Source organism: Anomaloglossus baeobatrachus, chromosome 7, assembly GCF_048569485.1.
Source record: "Anomaloglossus baeobatrachus isolate aAnoBae1 chromosome 7, aAnoBae1.hap1, whole genome shotgun sequence".
Classification (NCBI taxonomy): domain Eukaryota; kingdom Metazoa; phylum Chordata; class Amphibia; order Anura; family Aromobatidae; genus Anomaloglossus; species Anomaloglossus baeobatrachus.
The window spans coordinates 32,739,063-32,766,796 of NC_134359.1; the positions used below are offsets into that span (position 1 = coordinate 32,739,063).

At 42.4% G+C, this 27,734-nt stretch overlaps 1 protein-coding gene across 2 annotated transcripts in view; it reads left to right on the forward strand.

Annotated features, from left to right (window-relative positions):
• The window catches only part of MBD5 (methyl-CpG binding domain protein 5), an 88,213-nt gene extending 76,898 nt beyond the window's left edge, over window positions 1–11,315 (forward strand). For both annotated transcript variants that reach the window (XM_075317180.1, XM_075317181.1), the window contains 3 exons: window positions 5,818–5,882; window positions 7,817–7,892; window positions 10,201–11,315. In XM_075317180.1, coding sequence (XP_075173295.1) covers window positions 5,818–5,882; window positions 7,817–7,892; window positions 10,201–10,263 — 204 coding nt within the window. In that variant the 3' untranslated portion in view covers window positions 10,264–11,315. The remainder of the gene's footprint in view (window positions 1–5,817; window positions 5,883–7,816; window positions 7,893–10,200) is intronic.
• The last annotated feature ends 16,419 nt before the right edge of the window (window positions 11,316–27,734 follow it).

Genomic DNA, 27,734 nt, shown 5'->3' on the forward strand with positions numbered 1-27,734 from the left:
TTGGATCTTTACCTTGTTAAAGGCTTGTGGTATATACAATGATTTACATTTGTAGAGCTCCCAGAAACGTCAACATGTGTCCGCTAAAAGTTGCAAGACATGACTGGTACAGGTGGGACCTACATATGTCAGACATTTTGGGATATTTTGTGATGGTTTGTGGGCTATTCTTTGATGATTCGTGGGCTATTCTTTGATTCGTGGGCTATTTGATGATTCGTGGGCTATTCTTTGATTTGTGGGCTATTCTTTGATGATTCGTGGGATATTCTGTGATGCTTCGTGGTATAGTCTGTGATGGTTTGGTGGATATTCTTTGATGATTTGTGGGATATTCTTTGGTTCGTGGGATATACTGTGGTGATTCGTGGGATATTCTTTGGTTCGTGGGATATTCTCTGATGATTTGTGGGATATTCTCTGATGATTCGTGGGATATTCTGTGATGATTCGTGGGATATTCTGTGATGATTCGTGGGATATTCTGTTATGATTCGTGGGATATTCTTTGATGATTCGTGGGATATTCTTTGATGATTCGTGGGATATTCTCTGATAATTCGTGGGATATTCTTTGATGATTCGTGGGATATTCTTTGATCGTGGGATATTCTTTGGTTCGTGGGATATACTGTGATGATTCGTGGGATATTCTCTGATGATTCGTGGGATATTCTCTGATGATTCGTGGGCTTTTCTTTGATGATTCGTGGGATATTCTGTGATGATTCGTGGGATATTCTGTGATGATTCGTGGGATATTCTTTGATGATTCGTGGGATATTCTGTGATGATTCGTGGGATATTCTGTGATGATTCGTGGGATATTCTTTGATGATACGTGGGATATTCTTTGATCGTGGGATATTCTTTGGTTCGTGGGATATACTGTGATGATTCGTGGGATATTCTCTGATGATTCGTGGGATATTCTCTGATGATTCGTGGGATATTCTTTGATGATTCGTGGGATATTCTTTGATGATTCGTGGGATATTCTTTGATCGTGGGATATTCTTTGGTTCGTGGGATATACTGTGATGATTCGTGGGATATTCTCTGATGATTCGTGGGATATTCTTTGATGATTCGTGGGATATTCTTTGATTCGTGGGATATTCTTTGATGATTCGTGGGATATTCTCTGATGATTCGTGGGATATTCTCTGATGATTCGTGGGATATTCTGTGATGGTTCGTGGGATATTCTCTGATGATTCGTGGGATATTCTCTGATGATTCGTGGGATATTCTCTGATGGTTCGTGGGATATTCTGTGATGGTTCGTGGGATATTCTGTGATGGTTCGTGGGATATTCTGTGATGGTTCGTGGGATATTCTGTGATGGTTCGTGGGATATTCTTTGATTCGTGGGATATTCTTTGATTCGTGGGATATTCTCTGATGATTCGTGGGATATTCTCTGATGATTCGTGGGATATTCTCTGATTCGTGGGATATTCTGTGATGGTTCGTGGGATCTTCTGTGATGGTTCGTGGGATCTTCTGTGATGGTTCGTGGGATATTCTGTGATGGTTCGTGGGATATTCTGTGATGGTTCGTGGGATATTCTGTGATGGTTCGTGGGATATTCTTTGATTCGTGGGATATTCTTTGATTCGTGGGATATTCTCTGATGATTCGTGGGATATTCTTTGATTCGTGGGATATTCTTTGATTCGTGGGATATTCTTTGATTCGTGGGATATTCTTTGATTCGTGGGATATTCTTTGATTCGTGGGATATTCTTTGATTCGTGGGATATTCTTTGATTCGTGGGATATTCTTTGATTCGTGGGATATTCTTTGATTCGTGGGATATTCTTTGATTCGTGGGATATTCTTTGATTCGTGGGATATTCTCTGATTCGTGGGATATTCTCTGATGATTCGTGGGATATTCTTTGGTTCGTGGGATATTCTTTGGTTCGTGGGATATTCTTTGGTTCGTGGGATATTCTTTGGTTCGTGGGATATTCTTTGGTTCGTGGGATATTCTTTGATGATTCGTGGGATATTCTTTGGTTCGTGGGATATTCTTTGGTTCGTGGGATATTCTTTGGTTCGTGGGATATTCTTTGGTTCGTGGGATATTCTTTGGTTCGTGGGATATTCTTTGATGGTTCGTGGGATATTCTTTGGTTCGTGGGATATTTTTTGATTCATGGGATATTCTGTGATGGTTCGTGGGATATTCTTTGATGATTCGTGGGATATTCTGTGAATTTTCCATCAAGGTAGGTCTGAGACTAGGATGTTCTGTACAGTCATGGCCAAAAGTTTTGAGAATGACACCAAAATGATATTTTCACATGATCTGTTGCCCTCTGGTTTTTAATTGTGTTTGATGTTTACATCACATACAGAAATATAATTGCAATCATATTATGAGACCAAAAGGTTATATTGACAGTTAGAATGAGTTAATGCAGCAAGTCAATATTTGCAGTGTTGACCCTTCTTCTTCAGGACCTCTGCAATTCTCCCGGGCATGCTCTCAATCAACTTCTGGAGCAAATCCTGACTGATCGCTGTCCATTCTTGCATAAGCAATGCTTGCATTTTTCCAGAATTTGTTGGTTTTTGTTTGTCCACCCGTCTCTTGATGATTGCCCACAAGTTCTCAATGGGATTAAGATCTGGGGAGTTTCCAGGCCATGGACCCAAAATCTCTGTTTTGTTCCATGAGCCATTTAGTGATCACCTTTGCTTTATGGCAAGGTGCCCCATCATGCTGGAAAAGGCATTGTTGGGCGCCAAACTGCTCTTGGACAGTTGGGAGAAGTTGCTCTTGGAGGACATTCTGGTGCCATTCTTTATTCATGGCTGTGTTTTTAGGCAATGCTGTGAGTGGTGCGATTCCCTTGGCTGAGAAGCAACCCCACACATGAATGGTTTCCGGATGCTTAACAGTTGGCATGAGACAAGACTGGTGGTAGCGCTCGCCTCTTCTTCTCCTAATAAGCTGTTTTCCAGATGTCCCAAACAATCGAAAAGGGGATTCATCTGAGAAAATGACTTTACCCCAGTCCTCAGCAGTCCACTCCCTGTACCTTTTGCAGAATATCAGTCGGTCCCTGATGTTTTTTCTGGAGAGAAGTGGCTTCTTTGCTGCCCTCCTTGAAACCAGGCCTTACTCAAGCAGTCTCCGCCTCACAGTGCGTGCAGAAGCAGTCACACCAGCCTGCTGCCATTGCTGAGCTAGCTCGGCACTGCTGGTAGTCCGATCCCACAGCTGAAACAGTTTTAAGATACGGTCCTGGCGTTTGCTGGTCCTTCTTGGGCGCCCTGGAGCCTTTTTGGCAACAATGGAAGCTCTCTCCTTGAAGTTCTTGATGATGCGATAGATTGGTGACAGAGGTGCAATCTTTGTAGCTGCGATACTCTTCCCTCTTAGGCCATTTTTGTGCAGAGCAATGATGGCTGCACGTGTTTCTTTAGAGATAACCATGGTTAACTGAAGAGAAACAATGATACCAAGCACCAGCCTCCTTTTTAAAGTGTCCAGTGGTGTCATTCTTACTTAATCATGACTGATTGATCGCCAGCCCTGTCCTCATCAACAGCCACACCTGTGTTAATGGAACAATCACTAAAACAATGTTAGCTGCTCCTTTTAAGGCAGGAATGAAATGCTGTTGAAATGTATTTTGGGGGTTAAAGTTCATTTTCTTAGCCAATATTGACTTTGCAAGTAATTGCTGTTAAGCTGATCACTCTTTATGACATTCTGGAGTATATGCAAATTGCCATTAGAAAAACTTAAGCAGTAGACTTTGTAAAAATTAATATTTGTAGCATTCTCAAAACTTTTGGCCATGACTGTACACTGCCTGACAGACGTTCTGTTGCTTATCCATGTTATGTAAATTAAAGCTTATAACCTGACTTTAAATTCATCCATTGGGTTTATAAATTACTCTTTTGAAAGCTGAAACCCTCCCAAATTTGGTTTAGGTTATGAAAATAAAGTTGCTGCAAAGCTGAAATATTGATCATTTAATGAACACCGGTCAGATTTTGGCAAGACAAAAGTTTTGTCGCCCACAGAAAGTAATGTGAAATTCAAACAAATAATTAACTTCTAATACAAAGATATGTTGCATAACATTGGTGAATGAAGTTGTGGTGCTATTAGAGCCATATTTAATATTTTGTGTGACTTCCATGAGCTTGAAGGACTGCATCCATGCGGTTCAACAATGATTCATACAATTTATTGATGAAGTCATCAGGAATAGCAAAGAATGCAGTCTTAAATGCCCCCCAGAGTTCATCTAGATTCTTTGGTTTTGTCTTCCAAGCTTCCTCTTTCATCCTACCCCAAACATGCTCAATGATGTCTGGTGACTGGGCTGGCCAGTCCTTGAGCACCTTGATCTTCTTTGCTAGGAGGAACTTTGTTGTAGAGATGGATGGATGAGATGGAGCACCATCTTGCTGCAGAATTTGACCTCTTTTATGATTGGAAATGTAAGGGGTAGCTAATACTTCTTGATATTTTAGGCTATTGATATTGCCTTCCACCTTGCAAATGTTTCGCACACCCCCATACTGAATGTAACCCCAGACCATGATCTTTCCACCACTAAAACTTAACTGTTTTCTAGGTGTAATTTGGATCCATACGGGCTCCAGTAGGTCTCCTGCAGTATTTGCGGCGGCAGTGGTGTAGTTGAACGTAAGATTCATCAGAGAAATCCACCTTTTGCCACTTTTCCAGCGTCCATCTGTTTAGCAGGCTGTGGGACTTGGCAAATGCCACACGTTTTTTTAATTGCCTTGTGTTTAGTGCTGTTTTCTGGGCACTGATTCGATCATGGAGGCATTTCGAGACAGAATCCTACAAACTGTTCTAGTTGACACAGGGACTTGAGGTGCCCAGGCCTGTTGGAGCTCTGCTGCAGTGGAAGAGGGGCTGGCTTTGGATTTTCTAACCAACAAACGTTCCTCCTAAGCAGTTGTCTTGCGGAGTCTGTGGATCTGGGTTTGTCAAAAACATCTCCAGTCTCTTCAAATCTTTTTTTAATTCTCTGTACTTGACACTGAGACACCTTAAAGGTGCCAGCCACCTCTGCAGTGGATCTGGTCTTCAGCCTCTTTATAATCAAGGCTTTGTCGCAGGGTGGATTTTTGGCAAGTTGTCAGAGGTCAAGTTGCAGTTGAAGAGAAGGTCTGGGGTGCTGGATTTCTTTTTCTACACACCCACTAATGAACCGATCATTAAGTGAGCACAGGTGAGGATGTAAACTAGGATTGGTTGCATTATATAACAAGGCGACAAAACTTTTGTCTTGCCAAAATCTGACCTTTCTGTGTTCATTAAATGATCAATATTTCAGCTTTGCAGCAACTTTTAGTTTTATAACCTAAACCAAATTTTGGGAGGGTTTCAGCTTTCAAAAGAGTAATTTATAAAACCAATGGATGAATTTTAAGTCAGGTTATAAGCTTTTATTTACACAACATGGATATGTGGGTTGGACTTCCGGCCACAAAACTACTTTTCTTCTGTTATGCATTTTTACAAAACGTTACACTTTTATATAAAACATCACCTGAAGGTGTCGATCCCATGATTGTAAAGTGCCGGGTGGAATTTGTTACAATGTTCCAGTGGATATATAGACATGGTGGTTTTTGTTTTGTTTTCTTTGTTTTTTTGTGTTTTGGGAGAATTATTTTGGCAGTAATTTTTGCCCTGGAGTGTCTGGATTGTACAGTCCGCTTCATTATTCTCTTACTGACCGAATGTAGTTGTCGGCTGATGATACAAATAATCTCATTTGATTTTTTTTTTATTTAATTTTTTAGATGGAGAGTGAGAAGTTTAAGACTCTGACGGAGGCATACAATCGAGCGCAGAAACGGAACCGGAAGTAAGGATCAGGCGGGTGGTAGAACTAAAACTCCCAGCATGACCTGAAAGCTTACCGGCTGTTGGAGCATGCTGGGAGATGTAGTTACAACAGCTGGATTGTCGCAGACTTCAGACCTCATGGTGAAGGCTGGAGTCACATTAGCATATGCCATATGATGTGAGAGCATTGTATGCGATATGCTGATGACCCTCAGCTGCCACTCTGCTGCGAGCGTGGTCTGAGTGTCATTATACTGTGATCTGATCTTGCGATCGGATCACTGCTGCAGAAGAGAGGGAGGGGTTAATCTATCCATCTCCTCCATTGTCAGCCTTATATTGCACTGCACTCAGATGTCGTCAGAGTGCAGTCTGATGTTTCTCATACACCCATAGACTTAAGGGTACTTTACATGCTGCGACATCGCTAGCGATCTCGTTAGCGATGTGAAATTCTAGATCGCAATTGCGATCTTTCGAGATCGCACATGTGTAAAATGACCTATGTGCGACCTCAAAAGATCGCACTTGCGATCTAGAATTTCACATCGCTAACGAGATCGCTAGCGATGTCGCAGCGTGTAAAGTACCCTTTACTCGTCCGATTCATACTCTTGTAAGTGTACCCTAATGGATCGTATCCTAAACGTGGACTTCTAAGGGTTTTCAGATCAGTACATAACCATGGCTTCCAGAAACTGCACCACTTCTGTCTGGCTATAGTTTTTCTATAGCCATTTAAAAATGAATGAGCCTTGGTTAAAAGGGATTCTTCACTTTTTGGATAACCCCTGCAATAAGGAGGGTTGCATGACCTAGCCGGGAACCCTGCAATCAGCTGCAATTTTTGGTCAAATCGGGCAGTGTTACATTTCCCTGCAGCGCCACCACAGGCGAAACTGAGCATTACATGTAAAGCGCTGCGGAAATAACGGCGCTATATAAGTGAATAAATCATTATTACACAGCGTCCGTCTTATCAATAGGTTCTCCTATATAATACCGGACAGAACAAATCCTCCTGTGAGAGACTTTGTGCCCGATTTCATTAATTAATAATAATAATAATAATAATTCATTTATATAGCGCTATTAATTCCACAGCGCTTTACATACATTGGCAACACTGTCCCCATTGGGGCTCACAATCTAGAGTCCCTATCTGTATGTCTTTGGAGTGTGGGAGGAAACCGGAGAACCCGGAGGAAACCCACGCAAACACAAGGAGAACATACAAACTCCTTGCAGATGGTGTCCTTGGTGGGATTTGAACCCAGGACCCCAGCGCTGCAAGACTGCAGTGCTAACCACTGAGCCACCACAAGACTGCAGTGCTAACCACTGAGCCACCGTGTTGCCCATCAATGCTCATTGTTGAATTTATACCTTTTCGCTTTTTGGTGTGTTTTGGGTGTTTTTTTTATTTTTTTTTTTATTTTTCCCTGTTCTGCATTTGCACCTTAATTTTCTGTCAATTTGCTCCATTTTTAAACTCTGTTTTATGTGTTTTCTTTTTTTTTTCTTTGTGTGCAGAGTTTTAGGCATCCTTAAATTTTCACCTAATTCTTCAATTGCACTTTTAAAAAAAAATAAAATTAAATTGCTTAATTTTTGTGCAAAATGGACTCAAGTCCCGTTTTAGTGATTTTATGTACATCTGAAATTTTTGGCATAAATTTAACATTTTTAGTAAAGGACAAAAAATAAAAAGGATTTTTGCTTTTACACAAAATTCATGACTTTTGCAAAAACTTGGTGCAACAGTCAAAAAGTTGCAGAGGAAAAAAAAAAAGAAAAGCTGATCAATTAAGCCCTTTTATGCCAGATTTTCACGGTGTCCAGGAGGGTCCTAGAGCGGAGATCCCCCTCTATTAACTCATAATTTCCTGATGGGGGATATGAACGTAGACCTAACTTGTTCTTCAAAATGATCCTGACTTTCTCTCTTTTTAGGAGCGGAACACTAAATAATCATTTAGAAGCTGCAATACACGAGGCAATGAACGAGCTGGACAAGATCTCTGGCAATGTAAGTTGCAATACAGTGACTGGGCCCAGTCCCAAGAGATGAGTGGTGGTCACTGGTTACATCAAAATTAAGTTTTCGATAGAGTTCAGAACTAAAAAATAATTAAAAATGAATTTGAGGTCATCAGAGAGTCATAAACGGTTCATTGATATAAATCTGTTTTGAAAAATGTATAAATAATTTAACCTGTACTTGACAATCTAAAATTATGCCTAAAATGCAATAAACCTGTCCGGCAAATAACAAGGCCTCAAATGGGTTTGTAGCCTTTGGAATAGAGGTTATAGCTCATGGATCATGAGGAGGCCGAATTAAAAAATTATTGCTTGGTCAGTGATTACCTTTTGGTTAATAAGAGTACACTCAGTTTCAGCACACAATCTTCATTGATTATTAATTTTCAGCCCCCTCTTCCTCATAATGCAGTTTGTCACATGATCCAAGTTTCAGATTTTTCTCTTGGAGTGTATCTCCCAGTAATATAGGCTGGATTTGAGCTCTGTGTGTCTCCAGTAATATAGGCTGGATGTGAGGTCTGTGTGTCTCCAGTAATATAGGCTGGATGTGAGGTCTGTGTGTCTCTCCCAGTAATATAGGCTGGATATGAGCTTTGTATTTTCCCCAGTAATATAGGCTGGATGTGAGCTCTGTGTGTTTCTTACAGTAATATAGGCTGGATATGAGCTGTGTGTGTCTCCCCCAGTAATATAGGCTGGATTTGAGCTCTGTGTTTCTCCTAGTAATATAGGCTAGATGTGAGGTCTGTGTCTCCCAGCAATATATGCTGGATGTGAGATCTGAGTGTCTCCAGTAATATAGGCTGGATGTGAGGTCTTTGTATCTTCCCCAGTAATATAGGCTGGATGTGAGCTCTGTGTGTTTCTTACAGTAATATAGGCTGGATGTGAGGTCTGTGTGTTTCTTACAGTAATATAGGCTGGATGTGAGGTCTTTGTATCTTCCCCAGTAATATAGGCTGGATGTGAGCTCTGTGTGTTTCTTACAGTAATATAGGCTGGCTGTCAGCTCCGTGTGTGTCTCCCAGTAATATAGGCTGGATGTGAGGTCTTTGTATCTCCCCCAGTAATATAGGTTGGATGTGAGCTGTGTGTGTCTCCCCCAGTAATATAGGCTGGATGTGAGCTGTGTGTGTCTCCCTAGTAATATAGGCTGGATATGAGCTGTGTGTGTCTCCCCCAGTAATATAGGCTGGCTGTCAGCTCCGTGTGTGTCTCCAGTAATATAGGCTGGATGTGAGGTCTTTGTATCTTCCCCAGTAATATAGGCTGGATGTGAGCTGTGTGTGTTTCTCACAGTAATATAGGCTGGCTGTCAGCTCTGTGTGTGTCTCCCAGTAATATAGGCTGGATGTGAGGTCTGTGTCTCCCAGTAATATAGGCTGGATGTGAGCTGTGTGTGTCTCTCCCAGTAATATAGGCTGGATGTGAGCTGTGTGTGTCTCTCCCAGTAATATAAGCTGGATGTGAGGTCTGTGTCTCCCAGTAATATAGGCTGGATGCGAGCTCTGTGTGTCTCTCCCAGTAATATAGGCTGGATGTGAGGTCTGTGTGTCTCTCCCAGTAATATAAGCTGGATGTAAGCTCTGTGTGTCTTTCCCAGTAATATAGGCTGGATGTGAGCTCTGTGTGTCTTTCCCAGTAATATAGGCTGGATGTGAGCTCTGTGTGTCTCTCAGTAATATAGGCTGGATGTGAGCTCTGTGTGTTCCCCTGTAATATAGGCTGGATGTGAGGTCTGTGTCCCCCAGTAATATAGGCTGGATGTGAGGTCTGTGTCCCCCAGTAATATAGGCTGGATGTGAGGTCTGTGTCCCCCAGTAATATAGGCTGGATGTGAGGTCTGTGTCCCCCAGTAATATAGGCTGGATGTGAGGTCTGTGTCCCCCAGTAATATAAGCTGGATGTGAGGTCTGTGTCTCTCAGTAATATAGGCTGGATGTGAGCTCTGTGTGTCTCTCCCAGTAATATAGGCTAGATGTGAGCGATATGTGCCTCCACCAACAGCATAGGCTGGATTTGAGGTCTGTGTGCATCTAGAGCGCACATTCAGCCTATACTACTGATAGAGACACTCCCACAAGAGAAAAATATTAACCTCGGATCAAGTTGTGTAAACTGCATATCAGATATGAAGGTTGCAGTCTAAAAAAAAGAAAAATTCCATGTCATTGCCTTTAATTACCCTGATGCAATGGTTGTGTGTATACATTTTAGGCAATAGCTTGTCCTTGAATCCAAGGATAGAGGTATAACCCCAGTATTCCTGCTTTTCTCTGTTCTTCCTTCAGGTGCCTCAGAGAGAACGACAGCTGAAGCCCCCAAAACCCAAGAGGAGGAAGATCTCCAGATAACATTGACAGTCCCTAAGATGATATATGTGTATATAGGCATTGATAATAATATATGTACATCAATATTTCTAGATATCACCACCTGGTGTAAAGTGAATATGTGGTAAATATTTTTGCATTTTAGGCAGGTGGGCGCTGGAAACCTGAAAAAGACAAAAACTCATGTGACTGAACGAATATTGTTTTTGTTTTGTTTTTTTTTCTATTACGCTACAGTTGTGATTATGAAGAGTATTAGTCAGATGTTTCTGATACATTTTCAGTGTGTATATAAGAAGATCTAGCGTTTGCTGACGAGGACCGCGATGTAAATAATGTACAATATTGTCATGTACAAGCCGACTTAATGCACACTTTATCTTTTACTGTACAATAATAGTGTACAAAAATTCTTTGGTTTCTATCAAGTTAATGTTTAAGAGATAGAAAAAAAAAAATGAAAACAAAAAAAAAAAGTCTTTTATATCATAATGTCAGAGGTGACCGCAATGGGGGCGCGCATCAGTCCTGATCATTACCTTCCAGGAAGCCCCTTACTCCCATTTCAGGTACCTGTTGGAGAGTGAGGTCTTAACACAATTATAAGATTGCATGTCCTCTGCTAACTTAATCTGCAATAATTCCTTTTTTTTTTTTTTGTTTATCATTTGTTACTCCGATGGCCGCTGGTGTACGGCTAGGTTGACCTGGGCAGCTGTCCCTGTCATGTCACTCTGCAAGTATGGCTCTACTACGTGGCTTAGCTTAAAGGTAATGGGTCAACCGGGGGTCCAGCAGCGCCTCAATATACGATACTAAGGACCCTCGTTTACCATCCACCCTCCAAAATGGCTCGGATTTGCTGCCCAGGTCATAAGCCTTCACCTACCAATGTAAAGCAGAGAGGATTCTTAGTTACATCATGTTTTATATAAAGAGGATCTCCACCTAAATATTATACTTAGAAAAATGGGTAAAATAATCATCACAATATACCCTCTGTAATTTCGGATGGCTTGGCAGACTATGTAGCATGGACGTCCACCATGTCACAGTTTAAAGGGGTTGTCCACCTTTGGGGACAATTGTTATACTTTCTTTTAAAACTTAATTGCATGTATTTGGGGCCAAAACTCACTTTTGGAATCTAGGTTTAACCATTTTGCACTTTTTATTTTCTATAGCCTTTACGGTGCAGTGTTTATATTACTGGCTGCTGAATGAGTAAACTGAGAATCTATTAGCGAGCTCATTTTAGATTGAATGAGACTTTGTTACTCTGAGCTTCGCTCAGCTAGTTTATGGTCACAGACCACATGAAAGTTGAAAGTGTGGTGAAACAAAGCTAGTAAAAGCCAAACTGTACAAAATGTTGAATCAAATCCAGTTGCAAAAATCATTTTTAGCCTCAAATACTTGCATTTAAGCGGAAAAGAATGACTCCAAAGGTGGACAACCGCTGTGTGTGTAAATGTGTAATTAAAAAAAATATATATATATTATATATTATATTTATATATATATATATATATATATATATATATATATATATATATATATATATATATATATATATAAAATAATATTTATATTATAATATTCTATTATAATATTCTATTATAATATTTATATTATAATATAATATTTATATTATAATATTTATATTATAATATAATATTTATATTATAATATAATATTTATATTATATTATAATATATTATATATATATATATATATATATATATATATATATATATATATAATTTTATTCTATTTTTTATTTTTTTTATATATATACTATAGCACAAAAGTGAGTACACTCCATTTTTGCAAATATTTTAAGATATCTTTTTATGGGACAACACTGAAGATCTGACCTTGTGATACAATGTACAGTGTCAGTGTGCAGCTTGTAAAACAGTGTGAATTTGGTGCTGTCTAAATAACTCAATATACAGTCATTAATGTCTAAACCACTGGCAACAAAAGTGAGTACACCCCTAAGTGACAATGGCCAAATTGGGTCCAAAATGTAAATATTTTGTGTGCCCACCATTATTTTCCAGCACTGCTTTAACTCTCTTGGGCATGGAGGTCACTAGAGCTTCACAGGAGTCGCTGGATCCTCTTCAATCCTCCCTGATGACATCACGGAGTTGGAAGATGTTACAGACCTTGCACCCCTCCACCTTCTGTTTGAGGAAGCCCCACAGATGCTCCATAGTTTAGGTCTGAAGACACAAGGATAGTCTAACATCTTTTCCTTCAGTTTCTTTAGCGAGGCAGTAGCCGCCCTGGAGGTGTTTGGTGTCGTGCCATGTCATGTTGAAATATGAAGGGTGGGGATCATGCTCTGTTTCCTTATGTCACCGTACATGTTGGCATTCTTGGTTCCCTTAATGAACTGTAGCCCCCAGAGCCAACCGCACGTATGCATCACCAATCCATGACCCTCCACCACCATGCCTGACTGTAGGCAGGACACACTAGCCTTTGTCCTCACCTGGTTGCCGCCTCACACGCTTGACACCATCTGAACCAAATAAGTTTATCTTGGTCTCATCAGACCACAGGACGGTTCCAGTAATCCATGTCCTTAGTCTGCTTGTCTTCAGCAAACTGTTTGCTGCTTTCTTGTGCATCATGGTTAAAAAAAGACTTCCTTCTGGGACGACAGCCATGCTGATCAATGGGATGCTGTGGCATATTTTCTGAGCACTTACAGGCAGACCTCCCCCCACCCCTGTAACCTCTGCGGTGTGCGGCGTATGGTGTGAGCACTGACAGGGGGACCCCCACCCCTGTAAACTCTGCAGCAATGCTGGTAGCACTCGTACATCTATTTTGAAAAGACGACCTCTGGATATGACATTGAGCATGTGCAATCAACTTCTGTGGTCGGCCATGGCGAGGCTTGCTCTAAGTGGATCCTCTCCTGTTATACCGCTGTATGGTCTTGGCCTCCGTGCTGCAGCTCAATTTCAGGGTGCTGGCAATCTTCTTATAGCCTCGGCCATCTTTATGTAAAGAAACAATTATTTTTTTTCAGATCCTTAGAGAATTCTTTGCCACGAGGAGCCATGTTGAACTTCCAATGACCAGTATGAGAGAGTGTGTGAGGGATAAAACCAAATGTAACACCCCTGCCCTCCATTCACACCTGAGACCTTGTAACACTAATGAGTCACATGATCGAGGAGGAAAAATGGCTAATTGGGGGCAGTTTTCCCTTAGGGGTGGTACTCACTTTTGTTGCCAGCGGTTTAGACATTAATGGATGTGTGAGTTATTTAGAGGACGCCAAATTTACACTGTTATACAAGCTGCACACTGACACTGCACATTGTATCACAGGGTCAGATCTTCAGTGTTGTCCTATAAAAAGATAAAATATTTACAAAAGTGTGAGGGGTGTACTCACTTTTGTGATATACTGTGTGTGTATATTATTTAGGTGGAGAACTTTTCGTGCACCTGTAATGAGAGACGTGGGCAATGGTCGAGCCCCCCCCGGAGTGTATACTTCTTCCTTCATTGAGCTGATGGGAGATGCAGTGTATGGAAGGCGTCTGTCTTGTCAAATACAACAGGACTCTCCCTGCCCTGCCCGCTGACCAGTGCATCTCTTTAAATGCCCCTTAGGGCGACTTTTATAGTCCTTATTGCAGCTGCACGTCCTCTTGAACTCCCACAACCCACACCCCGCGCTTTTCATACATGGTATCATCCCATAAGCCCCCTTTTTTTTTTTCTCTCGATTGCACTGATTTGCAGCCTCGCCAACTCCTAATCCACATATACAACGATGTGCTAAGTGATCGTCTTTGTTTCTAAGCCACAGCGACGAGATCACTCCATGGATTTATATTGCTAATTATCTGACACTACAGAAGTGTACGCTGTCTACGTAGCCTGGCCTTGGAAGCATGCATCTCCATTACACAGTATTAACGCATCACGAGCTGCCGGGGCAGAGGCACCCAATAACGTAGCTTCCCTTTTTTTGTTTTTGTTTTTTTTTAATTTGTTTGTTTTTATTTTGTGTTTTTATCAGTATTATGTAACATATCACAGATTTATTTTATTTAAAAAAAAAAAAGTATTTATACTGTTAACAGATTATATATTAATGTGGCTGAAACATGCAAGTTATTTTATTAACCAAATTATTTATGTTACGTAAAGTGAAAATGTGAAGCTACAGAAAAAAAAACACTACGTATAAATGAGCCGACAATATTGTATTGTAACGAAAAGTTTTCACTTGTGCATATGTATATTCATCATTCACAATTCATGGCTGTGAGCGCATGTGTGAATATACATCTGTTATCTCTGGACCTGATGGATTGCAAAAAACTGAAGCTCCCTGGTATGAACGCCACAATGGAATGTACCCATCATCTGCCCCTCAGCACCGGAAGCCATTTATTTTTGTTTATTTTTTATAACCCCCTATAGACCTGCAGATACTTGGCTAACATATGCCTACCACGGGCATTAACACTAGAAGTCCCAGAGAGGGGCCATTTAACATTTCTACCATTGGAACCCTATGGAGCTCGAAATTCTTGGGACTTCTAGTGTTAAACAATCGCCAATGTGCTCCATGCAAGACAGCTATTTATTGGCTTGTATGTACAGGCCAACATCAATTTTAAATGCACAGAGGGTCACCAACCATCATGGATCATGTCAGTGACCCAAATCTTGCAAAACCTGCACAGTTTGGAACAATTGTTATACATAAAGGGATTGTGTGGCCTATCAAATTTATTTTTTTATTTATTTATTTCTATTCTTATTTTTCCCGTTATTTTTATTTGTTTTATTTCTATTACTTTTTAGTTGTTTTTTTTTTTATTTCTCTTAAGTTTATTTTTATTTTTTTATATATTTTATTATATATATTTTATTTAATTTTTTTCAGTTTATTCCTTTTATTTTTCATTTCTTAACTTTTTTATTGCTAGTTTTATTTTTATTTTATTTCCATTTTTTTGTTATATATTTTTATTTATTTCTACTTTTATTTTAGTTTAGTTTTTTCTTTTTTCAAGTTCGAAAATAAAATATATATAAATATATTTCTATTTTTAGTTTCTCTTTTTCTATATCATTATATATATGTGTGTGTATGTGTGTATATATGTATGTGTATATATGTATGTGTGTATATGTATGTATATATATATATATATATATATATATAATTACAGACGTGTATATATATATGTGTGTATATGTATAATATATGTGTGTGTGTAATATATATATATATATATATATATATATATATATATATATATACAACACACACACACGTACATATATATATACACATATACACACACACACACACACACACACATATACATATCTATAATATATATATATATATATATATATATTATAGATATATATATGTGTGTGTGTGTGTGTGTATATATATATATAATGTATTTTTATATATATATATATTCTAGAAAAAGAGGAACTAGAAATAAAAAATATATAAATATAACTTAAAAAAAGAAAATATATAAACTAAAAAATAAACTAAAATAGAAATAAAAATTAATATATATTTTTTTATTTTCGTTTATTATATTTAAGTTATTTTTATGTTTTACTTCTATTTTTTAAGTTTTTTTTATATATAATTTTTTAAACAAACAACTAAAATATATAAAAATAGAAATATAAACTAAAATAAAAATAAATTAATATATTAATCTTTTATTTCTATTTTTATTTTTTAGTTCATAAATATATATATATTTTTTATATATATATATATGTTTTTATTTTTTTATTTTTATTTTTTAAAAGTGGTATAATCCAAAAGATCCAATACCTCCCTCAACCGCTCCTCCTCCAATTTCTTTACATTTCCTAATCCTCGTTGGGCTTTGCTGCTTCTCAACACAAGAAATATCATCAATTACCTGAATCGGATCACCACTGTTTTGCGTGATTTATAAGACCAGGAAGCAGAAACCAGCAGTGTATTGGATTGGGAGCAATGAGGATCGGTGAAAGGCATTGTGTTTCTTTTGTTTTGTATTGAGACTACTTGGAACTTTTTATAAAAAATTAAAAACAAATTGACTGGCCAAGCAATCTCCGGCCGATTTATTATATTTGCTCTGTATAACAATTTTAGGGCCTGATATTGATGCTTTATATTATGCAACAAGATAAGTAATATGTGGCAATCGGGTCATAGCCGCTGTATAGTTTATAGAGTTGCTGTTAAATGCGACTTTCTTGCCTAGCGGCATCCAATGCATAAATTAAGCTTGAGCAAAGTAATGTAGTATTTGCAACTCCTTACAAAAAAGTTATTGAAAAAAGGAGTCACCTGTGCCTGAAATCTCATTCCTCTATATACCATATATATATATATATATATATATATATATATATATATATATATATATATATATATATATATATATATATATATATAATATTTAGATTGATATAGATTTAGGAGTGGGATTTCAGACACAGGTGACTTTTTTTTTTTTTCTTCAATATCTTTTTATATAATATATATCATATATAATTAAAAAAAAAATGGAAATGCTGCAATTCTCACACTGACCACTGGGGCTTTTGTACACTCTAACTTCCTGTTTCAGAAAACACTTATACATTAGCAGCATTGAAGCATCTAATGAGCGTGGGAGGAGGTGAGCTGTGACATCACTTATTGTGATGAGTGGGTCCTGTATTATCTGCTATGTGAAGAGGTGTTACCTGTCACTGTAAATCCTGCATTGATGATAACCGGCCTGCTGAAAACTCTGTAGAAAGCAGTCTAAATAAGCCCCAGGGGCCAGTGTGTAAATTGAAGAAATACAAATTTAATTTTTTTTTCTTTCTTTAATAAATCTGAAAATAAAATATACACAAAGCACAAAAACCTGAATGAAATAGGTCATTTTCTGATGATTGTTTTCCTCTAAGACTGGAAATGGGCAATTCCAAAACGAGTGCCGCTGGCTCCTCAGCTGCCTTCATTATGGGCTTCACCCGTTTGGTTCAGTGATGGCAATTGTATAATCATGCATGTTGATTCGGCGCCAAAAAAAAAAAAAAAAATGGCCTCCATCTCTGAGTGCAGGTGATGGGTGCACTCATCTTTAACCCTTTCTGAATTAACAGATTGTCAAGCGCTTTGTGTGCTTCGTGTTACTTTTCCGATTGTTCCTGTTTCTCATTATTTGTGCCGTTTGTGTGACTGTTCTCTGACAATATTTTCATTATTTCTTCTGTTTCATTGTATCAACCATGAAGCCATTTCCTCGGTGTCCCCGATTTCTTCCGTTCTGTATCTCTCACCGCCGCCCTGTACTTTACATTGGTCGTCTATGTAAAGTGCATGCAATCTTCCTTTTTTCATTGATTTTTTTTTTTTCTGCTAGTGTATGATAGGAGTAGTTGTTTCAGTCCCTAATGTTGTATTTTCTTTTGGTTTTTCTTTTATTTTTTTGGGTTTTTTTTTCTTGAGTTTTTCTGTATGCAGTTAATGTAAATATCGTGAGCATTACAGGTCATGCAGTGTTGTGACATTTTTTAAAAACAAAGAAAAAAAAAGAAAATGTTGCACCGACTTTACGATTAAAACAAAAAACTGGTCACATACTTGAAATTCTATCTGCAGCGCCATTTATTTCTGTTTCTAATCGGCAAAGCCGAGGATGAACCACACCGGCGACCTTCGCAGCAAGACACATTCACACCAAACACCTAGATAATGGGTGGGGGAGGGGTCTATTTTTTGGTTGGATTTAAACATGGGTTAATATTGATGGGGGTGTCTGAACAGTTGGGACCCCCATAGAATTTTTTTTTTCCCCGCTTGCATGGCAGACAAAGTTTCTTTATCATCCTGGATTATAGCAGAGGGAAAGACACCGCTGTAGTCTTGTCTCCCGTTTAATGATCTCCTTTCCTGGACGGACACCCAACATGCTTTATTTATTTATTTTTTTTTCTGGACTAAACTTTTACTAGTTTTAGTTTTCTAACCAAGGTCCATTTAAAATTATCAGTGAGCCTCATTCACACTCCCCTTTTTCATGCATGTGTGCTATCTACAGTTGCGTAATTAGAGTTTGATGAGCCCCGGTGCCAAAGTTGGACCTGAACCCCCACCCCCTCATATTAGTCAGATGCATGTATATGTATGTATACATTTAGCATTCTAAATCCTATAAAGAGTTACACCCCCCTCCCCCACATCATGTAGTAATGTCCTCCATCCTCCTAATTATGACCCCCATCCTGGTATATACTATTCCCCCTCCTGGTATTGTCAAGGGAGGAATTTGGATTGAAGACTGCTAATGGAGTCTTCGTTTGGGATATCCAGAGACGGTGCCGTATTAGCTGTATATCAGTGCCAATATATTAATGTGTATAAAACAAAGAACACAGACATGCTTTCTCTTTCAGCCAGCGTCTCCAACTGACTCGTATAATACGATAGATCCAATTATACAGTAAGTAAGCATGAATAACCTTGAAGCTAAACAAGGAGTGCTTTCACGCCCCAATTTCTCACACAGCACATTGCCTACCTCCCATACATTCCTTCTGTGTGAACATTACTGATAAAGCCAGAATGTGAAGCTGTAAAAGTAATATAATCTTTGGTTAACTCCTTCATGATTATACAGCTTAGAATCATATCATGGGTCTGTGCAATTGCTACATAGACAGACAGATAATTATGCAACTACATCTACATTTTGATTATTTATATACACAGATATTCTTATTACGTTTAAACAAACAAGCTATTGCTCAGTGCTACCCCACAGCATATATGTTCCCAGGGCCCTTCTCCCTCTTGGTATATACTGTCAACCCACCTGGTGTATGCTGTACTTCCCCCTCACCGCCTCCCACGTTGTGCAGAGTCCTCCTCTTTAGATGATCCGCAGTGGATGGCAGCTTTCATTGGCGTCTACGCTGACGCTGTGGCAACACATGCCGTAATTGTCATGTGCCGCCTCAATCATGGGGACACTGCTGAAAGCTGCCGGGAGTGTGTATTGCAGTGTAGGGACCCGACAAGTCTCTGCACCGCGACCATTTCAGCTGGATATGTGACCTCAGATGCACATCCAGCTGAAGCAGGGGCTGGAGTCGGCGGGTCTCCTGCATCCACGGGCACAGTTGTGATCCCTGCGGCTGCGATCGTTCCACCCATGGCTATCCATGTACCCATTATTACCTATGGAGCTGTTCACAAGCCTTCTTTGGGGGACTAATTCAAGTCAACTGGTGCATGAATTAAAAAAAAAAAAAAAAAAAGACAGCACACAGATGCTGTCCGTATGTAGTTTGAAAAACCAGATGCTTCACCGATGGTAATAAACCGACACGGGCAAAAAACGGATGAAAATCTGATCCAGCTCCCTGAAGAAAAGCAGTCTGTGTGTTTTCATATGCAAAAATGAAAACCCATCTAAATGAGGCCAAAGTCTTTCACGCTACAATTTTTGGAATTTTTTGTTTGTTTTTTTTCTTTTATGGAAATGGCTGCTATATGGCCCGTGAGTCAGGGGGGCCCGGTGGCGGCAGCGGCATTGGGCCTCCCTCGCCCTTCATCACACATAGCAATGATGAAGTATTGAGTGGCGCGCTCTGCTCCATGCTTCATCATTCTCCCCCTGTGCCTGTGCTCGACGTCTCAGCTGAGCGCGGTGACATCACTTCTGTGTGACTGCTGTGCTGAAAGCACAGAGCGCAGGATAGGAGGACGCTCTCACCGGAGCACCGGGGGAATGAGGAGAGGTGAGGACTTATTTGGGGGGTTTTTTTTGTTGTTTTTTTTTTATCACTGAGTACACGGTGACCAGAGGCCTATGGGGCTGCATAATACAACATAAAAGACACTATACATGGACTATAGGGGTACACTATACAGGAAGGCCTATGGGGCTGCATTATACATGGAGATCTATGGGGCTATACTATACAATATGAAAGCCACCTTATACATGGACTATAGGGATGCATTTTACATGGAGGACTATGAAGCTGCATAATACAATATGAAGGACACCTTATACATGGACTGTAAGGGTACATTATACATGGAGGTCTATGGGGCTGCATAATACAATACGATGGTCTATGGGGCGGAATTATAATACATATAGGACTATGGGGGTGCATTATAAAACATGGAGGACTATGGTGCAGTATAATATATGGGCTACTATAGGGTGCATTATAATATATGGAGGACTATGGAGGTTTATTCTAATATAAAGGGTTATGTGGGACCCTTTATATGATATGGAAGGCTATGTGGGGGCCATTATAGTATCTGGAGAACTATATATAAGGGGGGAGTGGGGGGGCAAAGATTCAAGCATGGGATGGGAAAGTTTTGTGCCGAGAGAAAAAGGCTCTTTCCCTCAGTACCCAGCTTTCCCATGCTCCGCTATACATCTTCTCTCAGCACCCAGCTTTCCCATGCTCTGATATAGGAAAGATGTATAGCAGAGCATGGGGAAGCTGGGTGCCGAGGACAAGATGGATATCAGAACATAGGAATGCTGGGTGCTTATAGAGGAATTTCAGATGATGGGACACCGTGCTGAGGGAAAGAGCCAAGTGTCAGCGTCATTGTCCCGTACCCCGAGTGTCGGTGTATGTGGAGGGGGTGGGGCCATCAAACGCTAGTTACGCCACTGATAGGGATAGTTGGCTTTTTCGATCATCAGATTACAGTTTACTGTCTGCTGTAAGGACAACACTTCCCAGAATGCAGATCACCAAAGCATATTCAGGCTGGAATAGTTTGTCACTGAATTCTGCAGAATTGTAAATTTAGCTTTGGCGTATAATACAGACACTCAAAATAGGTAAAGCAATGTATTCTTATTGCCAAGGGACACGTGTGGCGCCCTTGACCTGGTCAGGCACCACTGAGTACTGCACCCATGCTGGGGGCGGGGCAGTACAACACAGGTAATCCAGAAGGTTGAACGGGGTGTGGTTACGCAGGCATATAGTAATCAGGTCTCCCACATTGACCTTTGAAGGGACCCCTGGGGAATTCAGGAGGGGGCGTGGCCTCCATCTCCATTCAAGGGGTGTGGTAGAGAGGCTGGTTGCGAGGCAGGCACAGAGGGGAGGGAGCAGTGAGCCAGTCAGTGAAGCTCAGGGAGAGTAGTCGCAAGTAGGAAACCTGGAGGCTGTCACTAGTCAGACACCGCAGGTGCAGTGGTTATTGCCGGAGGAGAGCGGTCACCTGGTAGTGCCGCCCGAAATCCACCCATGGCTAGAGAGAGCAAAGGGGTGGCTGAGTACGGGGACTGCCAGGCGAGGACCAGGCCCGCACGGGGTTACAGGTCCCCAGAGCAGGGGCCCATTCAGTTGGCCTGCTCAACCTGCAGGTGGGGGTACGTCATACCCTCCACCAAAACACCACAGAGTCCGGAGCCAGAAAGCAACGAGAGGGCCCATAGTACACAAGAGGCAAGCAGCCGGAGTGACCTGGTCCAGGCTACAAGCAGACTGGCCGAAAAAGGGGAGAATAGGCAGCAGAAACTTCCCTGGTTGACTCCGTAGGACTACAAATCTGGGTCACCACAAAAACACAAGGGTTAGGAAGGCGAGTCAGCAGCCACCCTCACAGGTCAGCCTGAAGGAGCCTGGTTTCCTACTTTGTGCATCACAGCTATGCCTGGGTTACTCACCCTGCCATCTGACGTGAGTAAAAACCCTGAAAGACATTCTGGTTGTGCGTGTGAGTCATTCTGCGACCTGTGGTTCTACACACCCACAGCGGGCCCTGGGGCTAGCCTCACTCTCGGGAGGCCACTACACCTAACTGCAGTCAACATCAGCCCCAGGTGTCCCCTAATCTGCAGTGGCGGTCACCCTGACTGCATACCGAGAGTGGCGTCACGAATACAACAGAAATCAACCTACCTGTGACCAGAAGATCTCCAAGCTTGTGGCGACCCTGCGACGACCTGCACCTGAAGGTAATGCGCGGGGTGGCACATACGCCCAAAAAATAGGAACTGTAAGAAAAACTATATCAGCTACCCACAAGACATTTTTGAGTAATTTTACCTGCCTCCCCCCCCCCCTCAACATAACCTTTAAGAAGATATTTGGGGGGAAACCTCCATATACATATTAGATCTACTGCACTAATTCAGGTTAAAAAAAAACATGAAAAATTGGAAAACTTTACTGAAACGTCAAGTCTTCATTTCACCGGGTTGTCCAGGATTAGAAGAAAAAAAAAAAGTATTGCTGTTTGCCTTCAGAAAAAGCACCAAACCTTCACCACTTTCCTTCAGCAAGACTTGCAGGATTTGGATCTTTGGCCACATCTTTATCCATGGGCACCAATCCAGAGCATATGAATTTCTTACCTGTGACTTAATTGGCGCCCCCTTCTAATTAATAGGACTCACAACATAACTATAATACATGTGACTTCGCATGCACTTATTAGTCATCCGGCTGCCAGGACACAATGAATTTTATTTCCTCCTGGGAGCCGCCGGCTTTCAGTTACAGAAACACGGAGCAGCTACAGTGACTCACAACTTAAGATCGTATGAGCTGTGGCTGGAAGCATGCCCTGACAACATAAATGCAATACACACGTGACATCATGGGCGCTTATTAGTTCGGCTACCATGAGAAAAGCTATTTCCTTCCCAGAGCCACCGGCTTTCAGTCATAGAAGCATGCAACAGCTACAGTCCCCACTTACAATCATGTGAGCTGTGGCTATAAGCTTGCCCCAACAACATAATCGCGATGCACATGTGACATCGCGGGGACTAATTAGTAGTTCAGCTACCAGGAGACAAACTTATTTCCTTCCGGGAGCCGCCGGCTTTCAGTCATGGGAGCACAGAGCAGGTACAGTCACTCACAGCTTATGGTCGTGTGAGCTGCGGGTAGATGCATGCCCCAAAAACAATTGCTATACACATGGTACATAACGGGGGCTTATTAGTAGTCCAATTGCCAGAAGACAATGAACTTATTTCCTCTTGGAAGCCGCCGGCTTTCAGTCAAAGAAGCATGCAGCAGCTACAGTCAGTGCTTATGATAGTGTGAGCTGCGATTGGAAGCATGCCCTGACACCATGATTGACAGCGCATTATGAAGCATGCAGAGGAAGCTATCAATCAGAGTGCCGGGTTGTGCTTACAGTATCGTAAGTAGTGACTATAGGCACTATGTGCTTCCATGACTGAAAGCCGGCGGCTCATGGGAGAAAATAAGTTCATTTTCTCCTGGCATCTACACTTGCAGCAAAGTAGCAGGACAGCATTGTAATGTTATTTACCTGCAGATCAACCCTATAACTGCAGGTAAATAGCATTTTCCGAGTGACAGGTTTCCTTCAACATACCTTGTGTTTCATTTAGCATTTTTTTGGCCATGGTTTAGGTTATCTGGATGTTTTAGCCCAATTCATCATCTGTGACTTTTCAAAAGTCGCTTAAAACAAAAACTTGAAATAATGAACCGGGCCATCATGTCAGATAGCAGAAAACCCATCCTGAGATCTTTTACTGTACATGCAGCAACCAGTTCCCTCATTGCAAGGAGCCTATTGAAATCTATGGTGTCCATGGTCTTCAGTGGGTGCACGGCCGGTCAAGCAGGACAAGTGGCACCGCACTGCAGAGTAGAGGTCTATACACGGTGGTTTGTCTATTATTGAGAACCCCTGAATCAGATAATCAGCGGCAACAACACTGTAAATTAAAAAGCAGTAGGTCTGCAAGTTGATCCCAATGCATTTATGCACAACGAACTGGACGCAGGAAGCCCAAAAGATGCCATAGAGAGGCGTCTCCTAATACGTTTAGCACATCTCAAGCCAGCAGGTTTTTTTGGGGTTTAGAGCTAGCACATGAAACGTCCAAACCATTTAACTATGCACCCTTATTTTGGACAGTTGTGCCGCTCCGACGTCAGCAGCCGGGCGGCTCGGATCCGGATCCTCGGTGGCTCGAGGGGTGTCCGGACCCGGGGGTCGTGCGGCCACTCTAATGAAGGGGGTATTTACAGGGGATTGTATCTTTAAAGTTCGTGATGCCACCTGTGGTGTGTGGTAAGGTGGAGTACCACCGCTGCCGTCGGGGAGTACCCCGGGTGATGACGGGGGCAGCCAGGTGTTGCGACCCTCCACGGGTAGGGAGAATGCCCCGGGACTCAGTGATGGGATTTGAGAGTGCCGTTGGGGGTGAAAGGGTCACTTGCATACTCACAGTCCATTAAGCTGACACCGACAACTTGGTAAACCAAAGTTCTGGACACCGCTGCCGCCGAGGGGAGCACGTTCGGGTCCCGTTCTCACTGGTGTTGCCTGATCATCTGTGACCTTTCCCTTGGCACTGAGTTCTCTTGCTAGTTGGCCCCTGTAGTGTAAAACTAATCGGGTTCCGCTCTCCAGTATGGCTAACTGAGGGAGCTTGCTCTCAGGGTTCACGCTTGGAATTTTCTGGACCGTTTTAGTGGAAAGTCATATCCCTCTCGTTGCGCTAGTACCCTGATTTTGGAGCAGGTGGAGAGCGGATCTTGAAGGCTCCGTTCTCGTCGGGTGAATTGTCAGGTTGCCTGAAGCTACTCCCTGACCTAGGGTCCACGTACCCCGTCGTGCCCTGGACCCAGCCCGGTGATGGTACAAGGCCACCGGCTGTCCTCCTCAACAGTTCCGTGCCCCTTGCCACGATCCCCTGCGACCGGGGGTCCAGCTCCTACTAGGCCCAGACCACCGTCTGCCACCTAGTTACTTCCAAGGAGCCCGGCTCCTGACCTCCTCTCTCCTTCACTTCCTACGCTTCACTGACCTACTCCTGACCTCCCCTTACCAACTCCCCAAGTGGGCGACCCTATTCCATTCAGGCTGTCCACTGGTGGGTGTGGTGCAGAGTGTTCCTAGGATTTCGATTGGCTGGTATTGGCAACACCATAAGTTGGGGACCTGTAACCAAGGAGAAGGTGGATATTGCACAGAAGGGCAGATTGCACAATACCCTCTGACGACCTGATAGGCCAGGGCGTCATACAGTCATCAACCAATAACATTAATTTTTTCCAGATGATCAAGGCTGTAATTCTACCTTTAGAGCGCAATCAGACAGTCATGTAACACGGTCAACAATCGCATCTCAATGCATGGACTGGCCGGCGGCTCTCCTGACCAGAGCTCGAGAGCTGCATAGTTATACATGCTGACATGCTCTGGTCAGGAGAGCCGCCGGCCAGTCCATGCATTGCTATGCGATTGTCTATGTTATGGGCCATCTGACTACATCCTTAGGCTAACTTCCCATAGTGCAAAATGCTGCATGCTCGTTGTCTGGAAAATCTGCTGTGTTGCACAGGGCCAGCAGAGGGCATGAGATGTGCACATACTGCAAAATACTGTATATACGCAGCGTAGATTGAAAAGAGTTACAGGTTTGAGGTCCACTGCACGTCAAAGCAAAGGGTGAAATGTTCATCTCCCGCTTGGTCATCAATAGTTCCGAGTACCGAGCATGGTAGTGCCCACTCATCACTAGTTCTGAGTACCGATCACCCGAGCATGGTAGTGCCCACTCATCACTAGTTACGAGTATTGAGCACCCGAGCATGGTAGTGCTCGCTCATCACTAGTTACGAGTACAGAGCACCTGAGCATGGTAGTGCCCGCTCATCACTAGTTACGAGTACTGAGCACCCGAGCATGGTAGTGTCCGCTCATCACTAGTTACGAGTACTGAGCACCCGAGCATGGTAGTGCCCGCTCATCACTAGTTACCAGTACTGACACCCGAGCATGGTAGTGCTCCTCATCACTAGTTACAAGTACCGAGCACCTGAGCATGGTAGTGCCCACTCATCACTAGTTACCTGTACAGAGCACCCGAGCATGGTAGTGCCCACTCATCGCTAGTTACGAGTACTGAGCACTCGAGCATGGTAGTGCCCAATCATCACTAGTTACGAGTACCCGAGCATAGTAGTGCTCACTCATCACTAGTTACGAGTAAAGAGCACCCGAGCATGGTAGTGCTCGCTCATCGCTAGTTACGAGTACCCGAGCATAGTAGTGCTCACTCATCACAAGGTACAAGTACCGAGCACCCGAGCATGGTAGTGCCCGGTCATCACTAGTTACGAGTCCCAACATCTGAGCATGGTAGTGCTCGCTCATCACTACTTACGAGTACGGAGCACCCAAGCATGGTAGTGCCCGCTCATCACTAATTACGAGTACCCAAGCATGGTAGTGTTCACTCATCACTAGTTACGTGTACTCAAGCATGGTAGTGCCCGCTCATCACTAATTGCGAGTACCCAAGCATGGTAGTGCTCACTCATCACTAGGTACGTGTACTCAAGCATGGTAGTGCTCATGTAACGCCCTGGCCTATCAGGTCGTCACAGGGTATTGTGCAATCTGCCCTTCTGTGCAATATTTACCTCCTCCTTGGTTATGCATCCCCAACTAATGGTGTTGCCAACAGCAGTCAATCAAAGTCCTAGATACACTCTGCATCACACTCACCAGACACACCAGTGGGCGGCCTGAGTGGAATAGGGCACACTTGGGGGGGGGGTTGGCTAACGGAGTGTGTCTAATGTGTCTAACGGGTGTCCTAACGCAGTGTTAGGAGCAGTTCAGTCAGAGTTTGGAGTTTGAGAGAGCAGGACAGGAACCAGTCTCCTTGGAGAAACTAGGTGGCAGACGTTGGTCTGGACCTAGTAGGAGCTGGACCCCCGGTCGCAGGGGATCGTGGCAAGGGGCACGGAACTGTCGAGGAGGACAGCCGGCGGAATTGCACTATCACCGGGCTGGGACCAGGGCACGACAGGGTACGTGGACCCTAGGTCAGGGAGTAGCTTCTGGCAACCTGACAATTGACCCGACGAGAACGGACCCTTCAAGATCCGTTCTCCACCCGCTCCAAAATCGGGGTACTAGCACAACGAGGGGGATAGGACTTTCCACATATACGGTCCAGAAAAATCCCAAGCGTGAACCCTGAGAGCAAGCTCCCACAGTTAGCCATACTGGGGAGCGGGACCAGGCTAGCTCCACACTACTGGGACCAACAGAGAAGTAACTTAGTGCCAGGAGGCAGGTCACGGATCACCAGGCAACACCATCGGGACGGGACCCGAACTAGCTCCCCTCAGCATTAGCGGTGGTCAGAACTTTGGTTTATCCGGTTGTCGGTGTCAGCTTTATGGACTGAGTGATTACGAAAGTGGCCCCTGCACTCCCCACAGCATCCTCCCAGCGCCATCACCGAGTCCCGGGGCATCCCCCCTACCCGTGGAGGGTCCTAACACCTATCTGCCCCATTCCATTGCACCCGCGTACTCCCATTGGCAGCGGTTAGTACTGCCCAAATTACCACAAACCACGGGTGGCGTCACAAACTCTAACACATCCCCTGTAAATAACCCCCTTCGTTTGAGGAGCC